The 18551-nt window shown below is 42.3% G+C and overlaps 2 protein-coding genes across 15 annotated transcripts in view; one reads left to right on the forward strand and one right to left on the reverse strand.

The window, feature by feature from the left end:
* The window catches only part of Cspp1 (centrosome and spindle pole associated protein 1), a 96551-nt gene extending 92789 nt beyond the window's left edge, over positions 1-3762 (forward strand). For 10 of the 14 annotated variants that reach the window (XM_028864560.2, XM_028864556.2, XM_028864551.2 and 7 more), the window contains 2 exons: positions 1256-1394; positions 2925-3762. In XM_028864560.2, the coding sequence (XP_028720393.1) occupies positions 1256-1394; positions 2925-3136 (351 nt within the window). In that variant the 3' untranslated portion in view covers positions 3137-3762. Of the gene's footprint in view, positions 1-1255; positions 1395-2306; positions 2424-2924 lie in introns of all 14 variants that reach the window. The other 4 variants (XM_037206415.1, XM_037206413.1, XM_037206414.1 and 1 more) reach the window with 2 other exon arrangements.
* A 1018-nt stretch (positions 3763-4780) lies between these two features.
* Arfgef1 (ADP ribosylation factor guanine nucleotide exchange factor 1) overlaps positions 4781-18551 on the reverse strand; it is a 98214-nt gene continuing 84443 nt past the window's right edge. The window contains exons 31-39 of the mRNA XM_028864549.2: positions 17941-18076; positions 17719-17857; positions 16076-16148; positions 14530-14662; positions 11470-11609; positions 10045-10213; positions 8802-8940; positions 7621-7738; positions 4781-6216 (exon numbers count right to left, since the gene is read on the reverse strand). Of these exons, the coding sequence (XP_028720382.1) occupies positions 6052-6216; positions 7621-7738; positions 8802-8940; positions 10045-10213; positions 11470-11609; positions 14530-14662; positions 16076-16148; positions 17719-17857; positions 17941-18076 (1212 nt within the window). The 3' untranslated portion in view covers positions 4781-6051. The remainder of the gene's footprint in view (positions 6217-7620; positions 7739-8801; positions 8941-10044; positions 10214-11469; positions 11610-14529; positions 14663-16075; positions 16149-17718; positions 17858-17940; positions 18077-18551) is intronic.

Genomic DNA, 18551 nt, shown 5'->3' on the forward strand with positions numbered 1-18551 from the left:
AATGCTGTTGCTCTAGGTAACTGCTCATCTGCTTTGGTCTGTGTTGTCTTTCTGCCTATTCATATAAATGGCTACCTTCTTGTTCTTTCTCAAGAGCCATCCATCTTATAGCATGTGTCAATACCAGATCCCTCTTCATTATATGTAGACACTACAGTTTGCGTATTCATTCAACCGGTGATGAATACCTACCTGGGTTAGTGTCACATTTCTGCTGTCATGACCAAGATTGCCGCTAGCATTCAAAGTACAGGTTTCATGTGGATGTTTGTTTTGTTTCACTTATTTCTCTGAATTACTGGATTATTTGGTCACTGTATGAATTTAACATTTTTAAGGATTTCTATTTCCCAAAACATGTTCACCATTTTATACCATTTTCAAACATTTTTCATTTATAGCAGTATGTGACTTTCCTACTTCTCCATGCCCAGTAGTGGTTATCAGCCATCATTTTGCTTACAGCTAAAATGTCCATTGTGTCATAGAATGGCTCATGTGCTTCCTAGCTGGTTGTGGATCTCCTTTGCAGACATGTCAGTTCAAACCTTTTAAAGGTCCATTTTTAAATTGTGTGTAGTGTTTTCACTGGGGAAACTTAAGACTTCTTTATAATTATGTCAGATGTTAGATTTGCAAATATTTTCTATTAAAAAGATTGTCCTTTTTTATCTTCTTGATAGGTTTTAAAGCATAGATGCTTTTTAACTTTTAATGAGGTCCAAATTACCAGTTTTCTTTTATCATTTACGTAAGAAATTCGTCCAACATAAAACCATGAAGGTTTACTTGTGATACACTCAAGTTAGCTCTGCATTTGGTATGAGATATGCAGTCTGAATTCCTTCTTTAGCATGCAGACATTATTTCTCTAGCACCATTCATTGAAAAGACTATTTCTTTCCTGATTGTACTTGGTTTGGTCTTTATAAAAAAAATACCATGATTACTTTTCAGGATTAATTTCTTCCATTGCTTTGTGTGTTCTGCCTTGACACTGACTTGAACACTGAGCCTCAGCTTCTGCTGTGTGTGTTTTCTTTTTGTGCCCTGTAATTCCTGGACCTTACTCAGCTGCCGGCATTAAGTCAGCACAGTGCTACCTCTTAGCCCTGACAAAGTCACCTGACCCTGCAAAGACAGCACACAGAATCCACACACTCCTGCTTTGCTCTTCACAGAGTGTATTGATCCAGGGTAAAACTATGCTGACTGACTATTGGAGCGTTTCTAAATTTTCTCTCTCTAACTGTAGGATAGTAGTCGGCTCCACATCCCACCAGATGGTCTCTCTTTAAAATCTGTCTCCAGTGTAAATGTCGATCAGCTCAGAACGAGAAATGAAGACAGAATGAGAAGACTGAATGAGCATCAGAAGAAACCCACTAACACAGGTACCATGCAGACAGATGTTCCCTGGCTGGTGCACATCTGGGGGAATGAGTTTTGAAGTCCTTTTGAGTTTTATGGTCAAGGACATAACTAGCCTGCAAATCCAGGGCTTGGGGTTGATCCTGCAGTAGACTGTTCCCACTAGAAGGTGTCCTTTAAGAGCAGAGCCTAAGCAGTTCCAGGAGACTGGTGTATGAAATACATCCTCAGTGTTTCACCGGGGAAAGTGCTGACTTCGGTCATTACTCACTAGAGTAAGACATGACCAGCTGTGTGTTTCTAACTGACACATCTTAAAGTCTGTAGTATTATAAAGAAACTTTTACCTGTACTTGGCTTTCTGCACTATGAAGAAAGAAAAAGAGTTTTCTGTTAATATTCTATGCCAACAAGCCCATCTTCTGACGAGTGGTTTTGGCTGAAACTTTTCATGACGCACAGGGCAGCTTCAGACCTCTTTTGCCAGCCTGTGCCACATCCTTTAAAAAACATCAGGCTGTTCGTTGCTGGGATCATTGGCCAGCACTGTTTCAGTAAAGTGGCTGTTCACAGAGTTCACTGGTCTGTTAAACTGCACTGAAGTCTTGTTGTTGTTGTTGCCACTTCCTTAACTATCTGTAGTGCAGGAGTGACGCGTTCTGATGGGAAATACTTTTCCACCGAAGCAGCAGGCATGGTCAATGAAGGGAATAGTACTTTTCATTTCCTATCAGACCTGGAAAACATGCCCTAGTGAAGAGGATGTCTTCAAAGGCATTTCTCCTTAATGGATACCTGGAATTGCCTTGTTTTAGAATCAGTAAACTTTAACTGATAACTTAGAAGGATATATTTGAGAGGAGATAGAAAAACATAAGATTCTTTCAGGTTTTCAATGTCTAAACTCTTTGTTTTAACACTGTCCTTTCAAACAGGAGCTTTTTGGTACGATGTGGACTGATTGCTCATTAAACTGATTGCACACCCCTTTGCTGAGTAACCCAGACCAGGAGATGTCATTTTTTTTTAGAAAAAGAAATTGACATCACAGGGTAGGAAGACAGATTTTTCCTATTTTATATTTATTAAGTCAAATATATAGAATTTGAGTAATATCAGATTTGGTTAATGAACAAGTCCCCTATTTCTGGGCCATCTTAGATTAGTGCAGCTGTCATTTCCTTGGAATGACTTTCGACGGGCCTGCGTCAGTGCTATAGGCTGGACCAGTATTCCTCAACCTGCTCAATTCAAGTCTGTGGCATGTCCACTGTTTCTAATGGTAACAGACATAAAATAAGTCTGTTTCTCTACAGTCAGCTTTGAATGTTTAGTAGAATCTCCTTTGGTAGAGTTAGAGTTCTTATAGCTGACTGCCATGGAGTCAATTTATTTCTCGCCCACTCCCAACATAGCCCTTTATTGGCATGGCCTCCTACTCCCAAAGGAGTACTTGTTGGGTTGTGATTCTGTAAAGAGATGCAGAGTTGTGGACTGTAGGTACCCTGTGTATGTTACCTGCCACCTGACTTTTTCTCTTTTGCCTCCTGTAGATGATGAGAGTTCACTGGTTGACCTTGATGACATCATGAAACACTTGGGTGAGGATGGATCCAACTCTGTGGCAACTGAGCCCTGGCTCCGCCCAGGCACCTCTGAAACTCTGAAACGGTTCATGGCAGAGCAGCTGAATGAGGAGCAGCGGCAGGTTCCTGGAAAGCCAGGCACTTTCACTTGGCAGGGCCTGTCTGCTGCACACGCTTAATTCAAAATAAACCCTCTCTGGACCCAGCAGTGCCTTTTACAATGGAAGGAACATTCAGTCTCTATCTGGAATGCCTTGCTTGTGGCCCTACCCAGATTTTAGTTATTTATGTTCTAGCTATATAGGAAGTGTATTTTTTCCCATGATGATACATGTTTTATATATATTATATATAATGTATATACAAAGCCCTGATTATTGATTTATAACATAATTGTATAGAATTATTTTTGCAATTTTGCCATGGGTGGTAATGAACTCTTGATTTAACTACCATATGTGCATTAATTCTGCTTGCCATTCAGAGGTGAGGAAGTGTTAACAGTACTGTGAAACAGACCACATTTCGCTTTGTGTCCAAACAGTTCATAGTGAATACACCTGCTGTGGCTGTGACTAGTCCAGCTGCTATGTAAATGAGCGACTCCAACAAGCCACTCATTTTCACGCCATTTGTAGCTGCAGCTCCCACAGGAGTGAAGGGAGCTGTGACCATCTCACCTCCACGAGCCATCTCTCTGCCTCCATTTTATTTTTATGTTGATAAAAGCACAGACTCACTCAGTTACTAATTTATCTGATTTCACTATTTCTTGATACAAATAAAGTTTTATTTTTATTAACTACCAATGTCAGTTTCTTTACTTGAAATAGAATTGAGGTTTCTAGAGGCTAAAAAGCTCCCACCCAGAAAGGACAGAGGCAGTGGTCTTCTGTCCACTGCCTGAGACCCTTGGCTAATCAGTAAGTGATACTTCAGAAAAAGACTCGTTCAACTTCTAGAAAATAATTCTTACTTGGATTAGGGTCTTCAGTACATTCGGTGGTGATAGTGGAAGTCAACCCAGCCACTGCTTCTCTGATATTTCCAGGGACAAAATCAATGGCAGATAGAACAGAAGAGTTTTGGGCTACATGCAATTTTTATGTTCAATTTTGCTCTACTAATAAATTTTCTTCTGTCAGTATTTGACAGTAAGAAGGACTGCATGCGTCCTCTGTGGAGAGTGGATACTACAGCATGGACCAACCACCAATCATGGGAGGAAATGGCTTAGATCAGAAGACATTACAGTGACTTAGTTCTAACATTCAGCTTGGTTTGAATAGAGCTGGTCTAAGGAGATATATGGAAGCAAAGACCAACACATTTCCTGTTTTGAAATTAACCAATACACTGTTTTGGTTTTTAATGCTATGTATCACATACCTGGAACCGACTCATTTACAAAATGCAACATTACAAACTACCTTAAAGGTAGGGGAACATTTTCCCAGTCTCATAATAAAGGGCTTTATCCCTGAGTAGTAAATACATTTTTGGATATCCTAGGATTAAAAAAAGAAGTTGGGGCTGGAGAGATGGCTCAGTGGTTAAGAGCACTGGCTGCTTTTCCAGAGGTCCTGAGTTCAATTCCCAGCACCCACATGGTGGCTCACAACCATCTATAGTGGGATCTGATGCCCTCCTCTGGAGTAAAGTCAATAGAGCACTCACATACATGAAATAAATAAATCTTAAGGAAAAAAAAAAAAGTAAAGCAGTTGAAGGACCTAATGCATAGACTGCAAAAAAGTGTCTTTGTAGCTGAAAATGTATCATTTTTATAGTTTGGACTTAAAAAAAATCAATGCAAACAGGGCTGTAGGTTACACAGTTTTAACTGCACTGTTGAAATAATTCAAAAACTTTATTGACCTATAACCTGATTAGATATGCCAGATGAGAATCAATATTGTACAGAAAGTTGTACAGAATTTTTTTACATATAAAACTTTACATCTGTACCATATACATTTTATCCATCTGAAAAAATTTTCTACATCCACTGTTAATATGGAATGCTTGACAAGCTTCTCATTTTAACCATCAGAGCACAATTCACAGTATGAATACATTTCCAGTAAATCTAACCTCCCCAAACCATGCCAGATTTGTTATTTTAATATATTCAACATTAAATTCTGTACATAGAAGAAAATCTACATCAAGCCCCGCCACCCAAAAGAAAAAGTGACAGCAACCTAGATTCATCTCGCAGTGATTCAAGTTTCCGTCTGTGAAAAGTCATCGACTTGAATGGCTCATCTTTAAAGCCCTAGGAGTATGGTACAGGTAGTTCTTGTCAGCACGGATGTCTTCTACCTTGGTGGTTTCCCCTCCTGTTGGGATCTTGACAAGCATTGGTCATAACAGGGCATACTAAGCCCTCAATATGACCACCCCACCCCCAAAAGACAAAAGTTCAACCCAAATGTTTTAGTGCATTTGACAAAATATTATGGGTATTTAGCAAGTAGATAAGAAAATAAAGAAATAAAACAGTGCAGGAAGAACAATATGTTTTAAGATTTTTATATTACAGACCTGCATCTCTGTACATTTTCACAGAAAGATGATGATTCCCAGTATCTCAGATAGCCTGAGTGTGCAAAAATCTTCAGAGTAAGAATACCATAGTTGCTAAATATCTTTTACCATGAGCAATAATTTTCTCCCTTCCCCCCAATTATAAACATTTTATCCTTCAAAATACAGCTCTCCTGAGTTGTACTTCCTGCAGAAGTTCCATCTTTATATCTATACTTCTTTGGGTAAGTTTCATTTCTGTACCTGCCAAAGGTGTGGGGCTCGCCCTGCTCAGGACAGGGCAGGACCCATGAAGGTAAGCTGACACTGTGTGAACAGGCTTTCTGCTCAACACAAGCCCAACATGACAGAGAAGCCACCAGACTACTAAAGGGACCGACCGCATGGAGTGTTCCGACTGAGTTATAGCTGTGAGCATCTTTACCAGGAATTCGCAGACACTGCAATTCAGAGAAACAATTTTTCAGGTAGGAAACCTCTGCCCCAAGGTCCTTTTTACAGAGCGGAGGAATGTAAACACCAACAGAAAAATATTCAGTTCTCATCATTGCTTGTTTATTCCAAGTTCCTGTTCAGGTGGTTGTGATATCTGAAAAACTATTCCAATTCGCAGGAAAAATCTTCTAAGAACAGCACGGAGTTCAGGAATCAAGTCAAATTGCATAATTTCACACAGGAGAGGGTAGTAGAAAGATGCATGAGCTTTAAACTGGGGGAGAGAACGTCTCATTAGTACTGCTTGTATTACAAACCAGACGCTAACCTTCCTTTAAGAGCTAGAGCGGCTGGGGAGGCCCCTGACCGCAGAGAGACGGGTCTGCCCAAGTGCTAAGGACATGGATTATACAACTGAAAGCCTAAAAGGAATTAAAAAAACAAAACCAAAAAACCTAGGCGCAAACCCAGGCTACTTGGTTCTTTGCTGTTTTAAAAAACATTTTCTACTACATATCTGACACAATTTAATAAATTAACATGCTTTTCCTGTATGTTGAGCAAAAGCAAGCAGGATAGGGAAGAAAATGAGTTTTTACAATGTATGAGTTATTATATTGCATCTTTAAATATAATTCTTAAGTTTTAAGGGGAGATTCTACCTAGCATTTCAAAATGGTTGGATCATTTGAGGTGGGAAGACCCACCCTAAATCTGGGTCATACCTTCTAGTGGCAGCCCATAATGCCTTTCTGTGGGTAGAGCCACTACTAGACAATCTGACCACAGCCTATAACCCATTCTAACACACACACACACACACACACACACACAATCCCTAGCGAACCCTGGCTAGTACCAACTGCAACATGACATTCCACTTTTATAGGTCCAGTGGTATATATCCTTGGACTCATTTTTGCTTTAATCCTTCTTCATCTCTGAGCTCTGGTTTGCTCTTTTCTTTCCTTCATGCTCTTCTCCCACACTGCACCACACAGGGAAGCAGACAGCAAGCACACTGGCCAGAGAGCAGACAATGAGGGGAGACTCACTCCAGGCCTCATCTGGCTCAGCACAGATGCAGATGCATCTGGACCCAGGGACCATGACTCAGGACAGACACCTGACAGCACTGAGTGGCCCTCCCCTGCCCCATGGGCTCTCCTATGCTAGTCTAAAGTTTCAAGTATCAGGTGACCTAACTTGGCCATTTGAAATTTAGGGCTCCTAATCTGTACGCTGCTTAAAAAATTTTGAAATGTACATTTTTAAAAAATATTGCAATAAAATGTTTATGATTTATATGTAAATGTATGCATCTATACATTTACTTAAAATTTTGATCTTTATTTTTACTGGTCTAAATTGTTCACTCTGGTCACCTGGAACACTGGCCCCAAAACCAGACATGGTGGGGCAGAGGCTCAGGTCAAGGTCACACTGTGTGGGTTGGAGACCTGTTTTCAACTGGGGGAGTTTTATAACTCCAGGGGTCATAATGGGGATTTCAATGTTGAGGAGCTTATCAATTACAGTCTGATGGGATTCTAATTCTAATTGAACTGCTGGTTAGAAAAACAAAGCTAAGTGAGTTTGCATAGCCTAGGTGTAGTGTAGTATACAGCGTGACCACCTCTACTGTAAGGGACGGGGATGGAAGCAGCCTCACACTTACCCTGTTATCACTGATCTTTAGAACTTTAGTGAGGAACAACAGGAGTAGATTAGTCCAGGCTTCGCGGTGACTTTCGGATGTTAGAGTGAGGAAGTACGTCAGGGCTTCACTGCAGACACTGCCAAAGAGAAGGCTGCCTTTAGACCCTGCCCTCATGGACGCGGGACAAGAGGGCAGTGGGGGCTACTGCTGAACTGGCCGGCCCATTTATTAACTGGAGCACCAAGACATGGTCTTCAAATCAGGGAGAAAGAAAACATTCAAGGAATCTACTCAAGGGGACTGTTCAGGAAACACACATTGTCTATCTTTCACTTAGAGTCCCTGTGTGATAGAGAGCAGGTGTGCAGGCCTGATGTTGAGACCTGGGTCCTCATTCATGGCTTTGCCCTTCACTGATTATGAGGCTCAGACTCTCCTGCACCTAATTAGTTTTGTGATTTCTGAGACACACTGCACCACTGCTCTCAGGACAGGAATGAGCAATGCCTGAGCACTCTTTTTCCTAAAGAACCGTTCAGTCTGAGCACAAGCTAAATTTACTTACTTAAATAAGTAAAACATCAATAGTAAAACAGAATGAAACAAATTCAACTAATCAAAACGCCAGCAGGGCAGTGGCGCACGCCTTGAATCCCAGCACTCGGGAGGCAGAGGCAGGAGGATCTCTGTGTTGGAGGCCAGCCTGGGCTACAGAGCGAGTTCCAGGACAGCCAGGACTACTCAGAGAAACTGTCTGGAAAAACCTAGAAACAGTAACAACAAAACCCGAAATAGTTTAATCAACAAAGGCAGGCAGATAAGGCAACCTTTCATTTTCATGACTGCTCTATAAGAGAGACCTTTCTCATGGCTCTGGAAGGACCAAGGTTCCGAGCGATAGAGATTTACCCTTTGTCCTGTATGTTAGACATGACCTGCTCAGGTGCTGCTAGGTGGACACGGAACAGCGTTTGCCTCAGTTAGGCCCAGGCGCTGCTGCGGTCCCAGACACCCAGGAAGCAAACACAGGTGTTCACAGGCAGCCTGGGACACAGGCGAGATGCCCAGTATGCAGGGGAAGGTGACTTAATTTTGACATTGACCTGGAAATGGGGCTTCCAGATTCTAAGGTTCAGCTAGCTGCTTGCTGCTGCTCCTGTCCCTTTCATGTCCACACAGCTACCGTCCAAGAGCCTTACTTTAGCAGCCTCTGCTGGACTTCTTCCCAGGCACCAACTCTGCTCTCGTCCATGTACATCCGGAAGAGAATGCGCAGCCCGCAGGCCAGGCTGCTTGTCTCCTGTTTTAGAAGATTGGGCTTGGACTTGCCTTTGAAGCCTGCAGAAGGAGACGTTTCTTGAGTTAGCCTGGGAAGGCCCCTTACAGAAAGGTCACACAGCCTGTGGGGAGGCAGATTCTGCCTGTGTAGCACTGGCTGCCTGCAAAGCCGACCCTCTATAGATCAGCGGTTCTCAACCTGTGGGTTGTCACCTCTCTGGGGTCGCATATCTTCATTACAATTCTTAACAGTAGCAAAATGACAGTTATGAAGTAGCAACAAAATAATTGTATGGTGGGGGTCACCACAACATGAGGGACTGTGTTAAAGGGCCACAGCATTAGGAAGGTTGAGAACCACTGCTCCAGACCTTAGATATAAAACAGCTGGGGAAGCGAACACCCTGAAGAGTTATACCTGGAGCCCTGCAGGCACAAGAGCAGGTGCCGAGCTCTGGCAGGGCTCCACCCTCAGAGGGACGGACGGGAGGGAGGGAGGGAGGGCTGCTGTAAGCCAGACACATGGAAGGGCAGAGCAGCAGGACTGTCCTCGTCAGAGTCAGCGGCTGGGGTGGGGTTGTAAAGGAAGAGGATAAACAAAGCCATCTTAGCTGGAAACTGTCAGGGGCTACACAGCAGCCAGCATTCTGTTGGGTGCAGCAGTTGATGCCAACTAGACCACAGCCGCCTCCTTTATTTTCCTGGCTATGTTCTGAGGACCCTCTCCTGTGAAGAGGTAATGACAACTATTTCTTAAATATAGAAATGTCAGTGTAATTTATACAAAGCTTTTTTTTCTTATTCAAACCTGCTAAATTTCCTAAAAAAATGTGGTTTCCTCACCCACAATCATTCCTTTTGGTTCTGAGGGATGGCTACTCCTAGGGGAACAAAGTCATTCTAATAGTATGGCAGAATCCATGTGGAACTGGACTTAACTGTCTCTCTCAAAGGAGTTTGTATTATGCCAACTAGCAACACAAAGGCAGTCAGCACAATCCGAGGAAAACACAGATCAGGTGGTTCCCAGAGGGGGAGTCAGCTGGTTGCTTGGCTTCTAGCTGACAGGAGATAACAAGGAGACAGATCTCCTTGTTATCACTCGGGAAGTTCCCACAACCACATGCCAGTGTTTTCAGTGACACTGAGACAGGGATAGCTTACCTGCTTTCCACAGAGCAGTCCTCTGTTCATTGTTGGAGTTAAATGCTTTTGCAAATCTATGTGACTCTAATAAGCAGTCCAGTAGCTTAAAAAGCTGTTGTGATGTTAAAAAGCGGTACATTCCTTGGTCTTGAGTATCAACTCGAACATCAAAGTCTACCGCATCTCTCTTTAGAAAACAAAATGCCACAAGACACGTGTCAGCCAGTGTTTGGTAAACTGAAACTCAACGCTCCCAACCCTCTTCTCTTTAATATTCATGGATCTATGTGTGTGCCTGCTCATCTGTATGTGCACCGTGTGCATGCAGGTGTCCACACGGGCCAGAGCAGAGTATTGGACCCCCGGACCCAGGTACAGGAAGCTGTGAGCCCCCGAGGGAGATCTGGAATCTGTCAAGGGCCGCACATGCTCTTGGCCCCACTCCCTATCAAGCAAACCCCACCCGGTCACAGAACCGTCCTGGAACCCGACACCAGTCTTTGGACACCTCTGTAGCTCACAAGCCCTTTCTCTCCTCAAGCAGCTTTGCATCTCTGGATAATGTTTTAACGACTCCTGCAGGACCCCTGTTCTTTCTCTAGTAATGGAGGGCCAACTTCCTCCTCTGTGATTGCATCCGTGAAGGCGGCAGGACTGAGGGCAACAGGCTCGGACCCTCCAGCATTTCCCCACGTTTCTCAATGGCCAGCTCAAGTGCTCACACACCCTGTGTTTAAAAAGCATTCTTCCCAGCCTCACGTGGTGTGGGGTTTTTCTTCTCAACTCCTCCCCGACCTTTCTGGACCATGCATCCTTTGCCCACCCCTCTAGCACAGTGGACTGGTATAACTCCAGTGAGACTCTGTGGACACCAGTCACTCAGAACACTGTCTAGTGTCCCCCTTCTCCCCTGGCTTCTATCGCTGTGGGAAGCTCTTATCAATAAGCACACTGACACATCACCAAGCTGGGAAACAACAAAGCCAACCTTTTCATGACCCTCGTGCTATCACTATATATGTGTCTCCTATCTCTCCCTTCTTCAGACCTCTTTACAGCAAACTCCTGAACAGAGTTAACTACACACAGTCTCCACTCCTCTTCTTATACCAACAACAGGCTTTTGTCCTCAGGATAGACTGACTTCAACATCCACGGGTCAATCCTGCTTAAACATTTGCTCTATCTGACTTCCTCTCTGACCTGACCTTGCTTCTCTTCGGACCTCAGTGGTTTCTGTGGAGTCCCTACCAATCTCCTTGTCACCAGGAATTGTGACCATGGCCATTCTTATACCTCATGACATCATCTAGGCTCAGGGTTCGGAATGGCAGCTACATGAAGAAGGTCCCCCAAATGACATCTCTAGCCTGACTATCCGTCTACGACCCAGAGCCGGAAGCTGCCTCCCTCCTCTCCAGCAAGCTGCCCTCAGTGCCTCACCTGGGCTGCAGCTAAGTTCTCTGCATCCTCCTTTTTACTTGTGGCTGGGAAGAACACAATGTTGTCGATGGTCTGGATGAGTTCCAGCTGCACAACACATTTAATCAACAGGGCGGCAAACAATTTTTGTTCTGGGAATTCTGTGAGGAAACCCCCCAACGCACATGCAAACAAAACATTATTTTGAATCCTTTATAATTTCTATGACATTATAACGCTAAGGAAACATTACTATGTATGAAGGTCATCTGCATATCTCACACTGAAGAAGACATCCTGCCTTTGTTTATAGGTACCACTTGCTAAAGTTAACTTTGTATCTGTGAAACATTTATGAAAGGAATTGTTTAAATAAATGGAATTATCTTACATGATTTGAACAGTGTATGTGTTCTAATTGGTTGCTTTCAATTCAGGTTATTATTGAAGTAAGCAGCCTTTACTGATGCCCAATTTTAATCTTTGAAAATAATATGAAAACCCATATCAGGAAACAACAGGAACCAGATCAACACCAAACAGAAAGCAGGATAGCCAGGATTCCAGTCAAACCATGTGATACTGTGGTTCAGCTATACGACAAGTTCATCTTGGTCCACGTGTGTTTGTAGATTAAACCAATGCTTATTTTCAGCTGACCCCCCGTGAGGAAGTCATAACCATGTAGGTTGAGGACACTGCCACTAAACCGTTTCAGAAGTGTCCCCCACATAGTCTTCCACTTCCAGCTAAGACAAACTTCACTCCTCAGTCTACCGGTCAGCCAGGGTGGCATTACAGGAGTGTGCTCCATCGTTCAACGACCGACGGGCAGTTAGGCAGCTGCAGAAGCTGAAGCTGAGAGGATGCGGCCAGGTGCTGTGAGCACTGGGCAGCACTGGTGTGGGCCAGGTGGGGGAGGGAAGGGCCAGACAGCAGGGCCACATCTCAGTCCTCTCTTGATGGGCAACAGATGCCCAAGGAGACTCACTTATTAATCCATCTTGGGCAATAGTTCCAGCAGTTGCTGATTGACAACTCCTTAGTTTCTTTCTAATATAAAAAGCATCTACTATAAAATTCTTTTTCTGACACCAATTTTTGCAAGTTAAATGTATTTACTGAGACATTTGAAAGTTTCCTGTCCAGATATTTTTCTAGAAATGTTGTTCTATGTAGTATTTGGTTGTTATGGTTGAAGACGAGTTAAAAACAAGAACCCCACCCGTCCCACGGTCTCTCTCATCATCCCTATCACAACGACAGCCGCCACCATGCACTCTCACCCCTTCACTTCCTTAGCCCAAACACCCCAGACCAGAGCCTCTTGGTAGCACCTGAAGGGGCTTAGCAGCAGCAGGTGTTTAAGGAAAATGGTTTCATCAGGATGAGGGAGAGCTCTGAGTGGTACCCAGATATCCTTAAGTAACAGAGTTTGGCAGATGAGGTCCACGGTGACTCTTAGTAGGAATGTAAAATGGCATTACTACCATCAATAGCTTCCCGGTTCCTTAGACGTTACAAAGAATCAGCATACAGCCCAGTAATTCTATTTCTAGGTACACTCACAGAAGACCTGAGAACAGGTGCTGAGACTGCACAAACTCCATGTCTCTCAGCAGCTGAGCGGGGAAACAAAATATGTACACACATACGAAAGATTGCTAACTCAGTAATAAAAAGAAGTTACTGATTCATACTACGATAAATCTCAGGATCACATATTCTATGATTCCATTCATGTAAAACTCACAGAAGCTGGGCGGTGGTGGCGCACACCTTTTATCCCAGCACTCACTCGGGAGGCAGAACCAGGCGGATCTCTGTGAGTTCAAGGCCAGCCTGGGCTACAGAGTGAGATCCAGGACAAGCACCAAAACTACACAGAGAAAACCTGCCCAAAAACCAAAAAGGAAAAAGAAACAACACAAAAAGTCCACAGAAGAGCCTAGACCCAGACACAGAAAGCAGAATGGTGGTTGCCAGGAGAACAGATAAGGGAGAGTAAGGAGTGGCTACTCAATGGCCGGGATTTTATTTCGGTGGTGATGAAAATGTTTGTTTAGTCATAGGTGGCATTTGTACAACATTCGGAATGTACTAAATGCAACTCAGTTGTTTATTTGCAAATAATCATTGTTCTATGAATATAGTCTCAATTCAATTTTTTATTACATTTACTTATTTTGTGTTTATTGTGCATGCACATACATGTGTGTGTTGGCAGGTGGAGGCCAGAGGGCAACCTTGAGGACATAGTTCTTTCCTTCTACCACAGAGTTCCCATGGACCAACGCAGGGCATCGGACCTGGTGGCAAGTGCCTTTACCCGCTAAGCCATCTTGTTGGTCACAGACTCAAGTGTTATAAAAAGTGCTTAAAGCCACATTCTTTTCTAAAGAGAAGTAGTCTTTCCTATGTGTTATTTGCTTTCAGCAAACAACACTGAACTGTGTCAAACGAGAGAGTGTCCCTTTTTGGGCAAAGGCGATGTAAACTCTGAAGGTGGTCCATGGAGACCTGGGGCAGGCAGCAGCGTAGAGAGCCTGACCATCTGAGCGGGGAGCTCCTGCGTTAGGGTCCTTTACTACGTTCCCAGGCAGACAGGCAGAGGAAGACATGCAGCTTTCTACCTTTCCAGACAGAAAACGGGGCTGGAATGCAGAGGGATTGAGAAGGAAGACCCGTGCAGCCAACGCAAACACCAGCCAAAGGCACTGTGATCAAAACTGACACTGCAGATGTTAATGAAGTCCTTAAAAGAGAACATCTGTCTTTTATTTATTATTTAAATAAATAAAATAAATAGTTATTTCAAAACCAACTATGGCATATGCTTATTAAGAAGAGTAACAACTAGGTGGTGGCATCACACGCCTTTAATCCCAGCACTGAGAAGCAGAAGCAGGCGATCTCTGTGAGTTCGAGGTCAGCCTGGTCTACAGACGGAGTCCCAGGACAGCCAGAGCTATTATACAGAAATACCCTGCCTTGAACCCTCCTCTCCCCAAAAAAGTGTATCAAAAAATGACTCTTACCTACATAAAGTACAGTTTGTTTTTATTTAGAGAAATAACTCACTTGCTGTCGATTTCCCTTTGCTAACTTCTTCATTCACAGTAGGAACAGAAACCAGTGGTGCCTGCTGTCTGTTATCAGAAGACCTTGGTTGAACAGAATCGTGTATGTCTACAGATTTCTGCGATATCGTATCCTAAAAAAATAAATTCATTGTTAAGCACATTACAAGGAGGCACATATTTTCTATCATACTAGTTTTTAAAAATTATCCATGAAATATCCTGCAGTTTAAATTATCTAGACATAGGTAAAAGTTGAACATCTTTAAGACAATGGCTGAGGGTTCATACAGGGGCAATGCCTCAAATTTGAGGCCAGCCTGGACTGCAGAAAGTGAAATTTATCTTGAAAAACCTAAACCCAGGCCAGGTGGTGGTGGCACATGCCTCTGATCCCAGCACTTGGAAGCAGAAGCAGGCAGATCTCTATGAGTTCAAAGCCAGCCTGGTCTACAGAGTGAGTTCCGGGACAGCCAAAGCTGCATAAAGAAATCCTGCCTCAAAAACAAAATGAAACAAAACAAAACCTCCAAAAAAAAAAAAAAAAAAAAAAAAAAGAAAAAGCAAAAATAAAAAAACTGATCCTTTGTGAGTTCAGGTCTGAGTTCACCCCATCCATGTGGCACGATAAGAATTGGATGCTACACTGCATGCAAAACCAGTCAGCACTAACCACATGTGTTCTCTAGCTCTAACCCAACTCACAGGGGTTCAAGTGGAGGGAAATTTCATGTGGTTCATCAGAATTTCCTTTGTGGGAGTAGCTAGTGAACTATCTTCTGTTGCCCAAGGAACCAAGGACAGAAAGGTCTGTATGAAGGTGCCTAAATAGAAGTTTGGGGTCACGAGAAGCCAGGCCCAAGTCCTGAAGGGCATGTTGGAATTCCTCAATTATTTTCTGAATGGTGAAATTATATCAAAGTAAACCGTTAAAACAAGATTTAATAATATCTCTAATTAATGTAGAAAATCTCTATATAATCTGCTATCTGCATTCATAATCCTTGAAATCATCCTATTTTGTATATAAAACAGTAATTTTAAGTATCTTCTTCGTGGTACTTAACAGAATATAAAACTGTTATTATATCAGGAATTTTAATTTGAGGATTTCAACACAAGAAACAGACACCATCTTTTAATCTTATGTGCCAATCATTAGTGTATGTGTGAAATTCGGAAACAAAATTCATGCTCAAACTTAATCCTCTATGCACAATAGTAAGAGGTCATTTGACAAGAGGGCAGTGCCCTCTGGACAGAGTGGTGCCTCAGTATAGACGGGATGAAGAGCATTAAGAGGCTCTTGCCGCCCCTCTGCCTTCTGCCATGGAAGGACGGGACAGTAAAGGTGCCAGTGTGGCAGAAGAGGACAGCTTCCCTCACGGTACCAACTGCTCACTTTGCAGCTGCAGTTACTTCCAGACTCCCGAGAATTAGGTGCTGTGTCATAGCAAGGGGAACAAACCGGGACGGTGACACACGCAGTGTGGCCCACAGTGAGATAACTTGCCATGGACAACTTCACACAGGCTTTACTTACTCACCAATTGCTTTTCACTCACAGGTGATGGAGAAGGGGGAGCAGTCTCTCCAGAAGCAGGACGCCATGTCAGGAGCCTTTAAGATACCAAAACAAAAACCAGTCACTGGGGCCACAGGAAAGCGTTATGCCACATGCAGCATATTAAAATGGGCATTAAAAAAGTGAAAAAAAAAATTAATCTGACTACTGATGAATGCAATTTTCTGAAATCCATTTAGTAAAAATTTTAAAAGATATACTTCTGGAAAATAGTTCGGCAGCACTCAATATAATAAGGATAATAGTTTTATAGTAAAATACACTTCCTGAAGTACCATGGATTTTAAACTTACTTAATGTTTTAAAAAGCACCCCAAAGCAAGCTTGCTTTAAAAGTCTGACACTTTTCAAAAAACCTCAAAGAATTATAACTTACAAAAAATGAAAATTCATAAAACTCTTTAGATTCTATTTTTTTAAAGATAGAAAATTTAAGTCAATTAGGTCCCAAAGAGAAGTTAACTTGCCACCTCTGAATTAGGAGCTTGCAGAAGAAATATGATTAAAGATCAAATTCTCTTTTCTGAAAAGCATAAGCTCTAGAATCCAGACAGAGGCCAATAAATGATTTCACTTTAATAAAGAGAAGTTGGCAATAGATCCTTTCCATTAAGACACACACACACACACACACACACACACACACACACACACACACACACACACACACACACGGCCATGAGTGTGTACTTAACAAACTAAAACACATGCAGGTCCAATTAAAAATCGTGCGCAGCAGTAGATGTATATAAACAGCTCATGGCAGGTGGAGGGAGCGGGAACGCTGCAGGTAAGGCTCCGGACTATCTCTGACACAGGCACGCATACACCGACAGACACGTCTCAGTTGTCAGCTGCTCACCCTGCTCCAGCTAAGTGTGAAAATGTAACTGGAAGTGGGTCAAAGAAATCACTGTGCACCTTTCAGTGCAGACCATTTTTCTAGTGTATTTGTGTTTTACTTCCTATTTATGTTTTTACTATTATAAGAGTATTTCAAGACCATAAACCAGATTTAATTCATGTTACAAAACAGGATATAAAGTTAAAAGTGTGGAACAGCTGATCATTTTCATATGGCTTTCTATCAGCACTGGGTGTACTTCATGTTCCCAGGAAGAGTTGATCTGCATACTCCAACTTTTCAGACAGTGAGTAAAGCTATATACAATCAGAGCGAGCCCTGGGCTGTGCCGGGCATGAGTTCTAATCTATCCTATGAATACTACAGGTGTTAATGTATCTTGGTTTCTTTACTAATTAAAAACTACTCAAAACTCACTCCTTACAGAAAGATGACAATTTAGTGTACAGTGGAGAATTGACAAACAGGTTTTCTTTAGATTAATCAATCTATTGTAACTGAAATATATGTTAAGGAAGGCTCTCTTCCTTGAAATCAAACTATCACCTGGTATGATACATTCAAATAAAATCTTGTAACACCGGTCGGTTGTCATCATATTATGGCCCAAACTCTGGAAAAGCCACTGAAGATTTTGTTTCACAAATGACTTACTCCATGCAGTTTTTACAGTTGACTCACTGCTCACTTTTAAACCCAATCAATATAGAAATATAAAGTAGACCTGTATAAAATCTTACGCATGAGGAATTGTGGTTTTGAAGATATCCAGGGTGCAGTTACAGGTTTTATCCCAGATTTCTAGAGTAAACTTTTCACCATTCAGAATAACCACATTTTCTAAGCAGTTTGTACCAGAGCGTGCTAACTGCTCATTGTCTAGAAGAGAAAAGAGCAATTCATTTACATATCTCCAGTGTCACATGTCACACTTGGTGTTAACATAGCTGGTACAGACCTACCTTGTTGCACACACCAGTATAGCTGGGCAAAAATATCATCCAAAAGCACATCACTAAGAACTTCTAAATACTGGGTGAATACATCACATATCGCATAAAGGGCATGATTGCAAGTTGTTGTCATCCATTCGGCTTTCTGGGGGGGAAGGGGATCATAAAGTGAAGGTCATGCTGTCCATCAACCACAATCCCTGTCTCAAATCTCCTCTCCTAAATTACATTAAAGATGATTACAAAAGTCTCCAATTAATATTGCTATACAGGACAGAGAGGGAAAATGAGGCTCTCTAGCCACAGAGCCTGAAATACACACTCTGTAAGTGGTTTACAATAAAATAAATCGAGCTAATTTTACTCTGTATTCTTTACTGAACAAGAATTCAGCATCCAATATTAATGAAAGTTACTGGTGTTTCTTAGTTATGACTACAACAAAATATGGAAGAGAAGCTGATAGTTTAATACAAGCAATGAAAATACAAGTTAAATCATTACTTCAATCCTACTTCCAAACAGTGTCCTTGCTAACGAAAGAAAACAATCTTATTTCTCATGTGCTGAAGAAACATGCTAGGAATTCTTTTATGTTCAGTGTGTTTAGTTTCAAACAC

The sequence above is a fragment of the Peromyscus leucopus genome, chromosome 5, assembly GCF_004664715.2.
Source record: "Peromyscus leucopus breed LL Stock chromosome 5, UCI_PerLeu_2.1, whole genome shotgun sequence".
Classification (NCBI taxonomy): Eukaryota; Metazoa; Chordata; class Mammalia; order Rodentia; family Cricetidae; genus Peromyscus; species Peromyscus leucopus.